The following is a 1,955-nucleotide window of genomic DNA, read 5'->3' on the forward strand; positions in this document are numbered from 1 at the left end:
GCAATGAAAGATTGGTGTCAAGAAGTGCATCCGTTTAGAATAGTTCTACCGCAAACACTCACCTTGTCTAACCCATGCTAACATGGAACAATGAAAGTTAAACAAACAAAAGACACACACAAATATGCACACACACACACACACATGCACTCACACATGCACATGCACTCACACACGCACATTGCTGACATCTTAAGTATTTTATAAACTTCTGAGAGAATCTGAAACAATTATCTTTTTGAATGCCTTGAAGCACACACATACATCTATTGACAATAGCATTAAATAATGGTTTTGAGATTCCTTTGGTTTTATGTGTGTACTTTGAGATATTCCAAACAATTAATATATATGAAGGAGAGTCAAAACTATACACATTCTTGTTTTTTCAATGTATTTACACAAAAGCAGGGGACAAACCAGTACGTCATTTTCCCATATCGTCCCTTTTCGTTTTTGATGCACTTGGTCCAGTGGTCCACAAGCTTGCATATTCCCTCCAAGAAGAAGGTTTCCGGTTGGTCATGCAACCATTTATGCACCGCTTCCTTCACATCCTTATCCATAGGAAATCAATGACCTCGTAAACCATCTTTGAGCAGTCCAATGATATGATAGTCAGAAGAGGCGAGATCTGGGCTGTAGACAGGGTGTTCCAGCACCTCAAAACTCAATTGGACACATCTTCTGACCAGAGAAATTGGATCACTGCTTTTTGTTCTTCTTTGGTGCACATTGTGAGTGGAGCAGCCATGCTTACACTGTAAAACCAAACAAAAAAATGGTGCGATCAGGCTCAAACGTTGATCACATGACCACAAAAGTAACAACTATAAGCACACATGTGTAGAAGGTAGTGTGGCAATAATAAAGATATGTTATGGCAAAAGTGTGGATAATTTTTTACTTCCCCTCATTTACAATTATATGATTATATATATACAACATACAATTATATATATATATATACATATATAAGCACATAGCCACTTCTCTTGGTTCCTCTCCGTCTCTTAGCTAAGAAGTCTATGTCTTGCAGGCTACTTAGTGACCCTGTGGATGCTGGTGCCACATAAAACACCCATGTTGGTGTGCTGCAGAGAGTAGCCAGTACACTCTGTAGAGTGGTTGGCATTAGGAAGGGCATCCAGCCATAGAAACCATGCCAAAAAGATGACTGGAGCCTGGTGCAGCCCTCTGGCTTGCCAGCTTTTGTCAAACCATCCAACTCATGCCAGCATAAAAAATGGATGGTAGAAAGATGATGATGATGATGATATATACGTTGCTAAGGAATGTTCTAGTGAATAATAAATGTATAAAATCAGTATTAGTCATGGAATCCTTGTATTTATATAAATTGTTTATTTACTTTGTTCCCAAAAGTGTTTTAATATTTTCTCACGCATTCCAATTCTTTAATTTACAGTGCCACCCAAAGTAATGGTGTCTCCTTCAACCCAGCTACACAAATCTCATTCGGATGTCGTACTCAAGTGCCATGCCGAAGGAATTCCTCGTCCGGAGCTGAGTTGGGAGATAAATGAAATGCCGCTGCCAAACAATGCCAAACATTACATTAGACAACGTGAGTATTAACACCACACGGCCTTTTTTGGGTTTGAAGAATTGTTTAAGCTTATTTCTTTAAGTGAAGGAGATAATGATAAAAGATGATGATAATAACCATAATAATAATGGTTTCAAGTTTTGGGGGAGGGGGACGAGTCGATTACATTGGTCCCCAATGTTCAACTGACTCCGAAAAGGTGAAGGGCAAAGTTGACCTGGGTGGAATTTCAACCTAGAACATAGTGACAGGTGAAATACTGCTAAGCATTTCGTCTATTGTGCTAACAGTTCTGCCAGCTCACCACCTTAATAATAATAATAACAATAATAATAATGGTAATAATAATAATAATAATAATAATAATAATAATAATAATGATAAT

At 37.9% G+C, this 1,955-nt stretch overlaps 1 protein-coding gene across 3 annotated transcripts in view; it reads left to right on the plus strand.

Moving 5' to 3' along the window:
• Nucleotides 1-1,955, plus strand: part of LOC106875235 (follistatin-related protein 5) — a 370,169-nt gene that overhangs the window by 319,864 nt on the left and 48,350 nt on the right. For all 3 annotated transcript variants that reach the window (XM_014923295.2, XM_014923296.2, XM_052966672.1), the window contains exon 9: nucleotides 1,430-1,588. In XM_014923295.2, coding sequence (XP_014778781.1) covers nucleotides 1,430-1,588 — 159 coding nt within the window. The remainder of the gene's footprint in view (nucleotides 1-1,429; nucleotides 1,589-1,955) is intronic.

The sequence above is a fragment of the Octopus bimaculoides genome, chromosome 3 (genome assembly GCF_001194135.2).
Source record: "Octopus bimaculoides isolate UCB-OBI-ISO-001 chromosome 3, ASM119413v2, whole genome shotgun sequence".
NCBI classification, from domain to species: domain Eukaryota; kingdom Metazoa; phylum Mollusca; class Cephalopoda; order Octopoda; family Octopodidae; genus Octopus; species Octopus bimaculoides.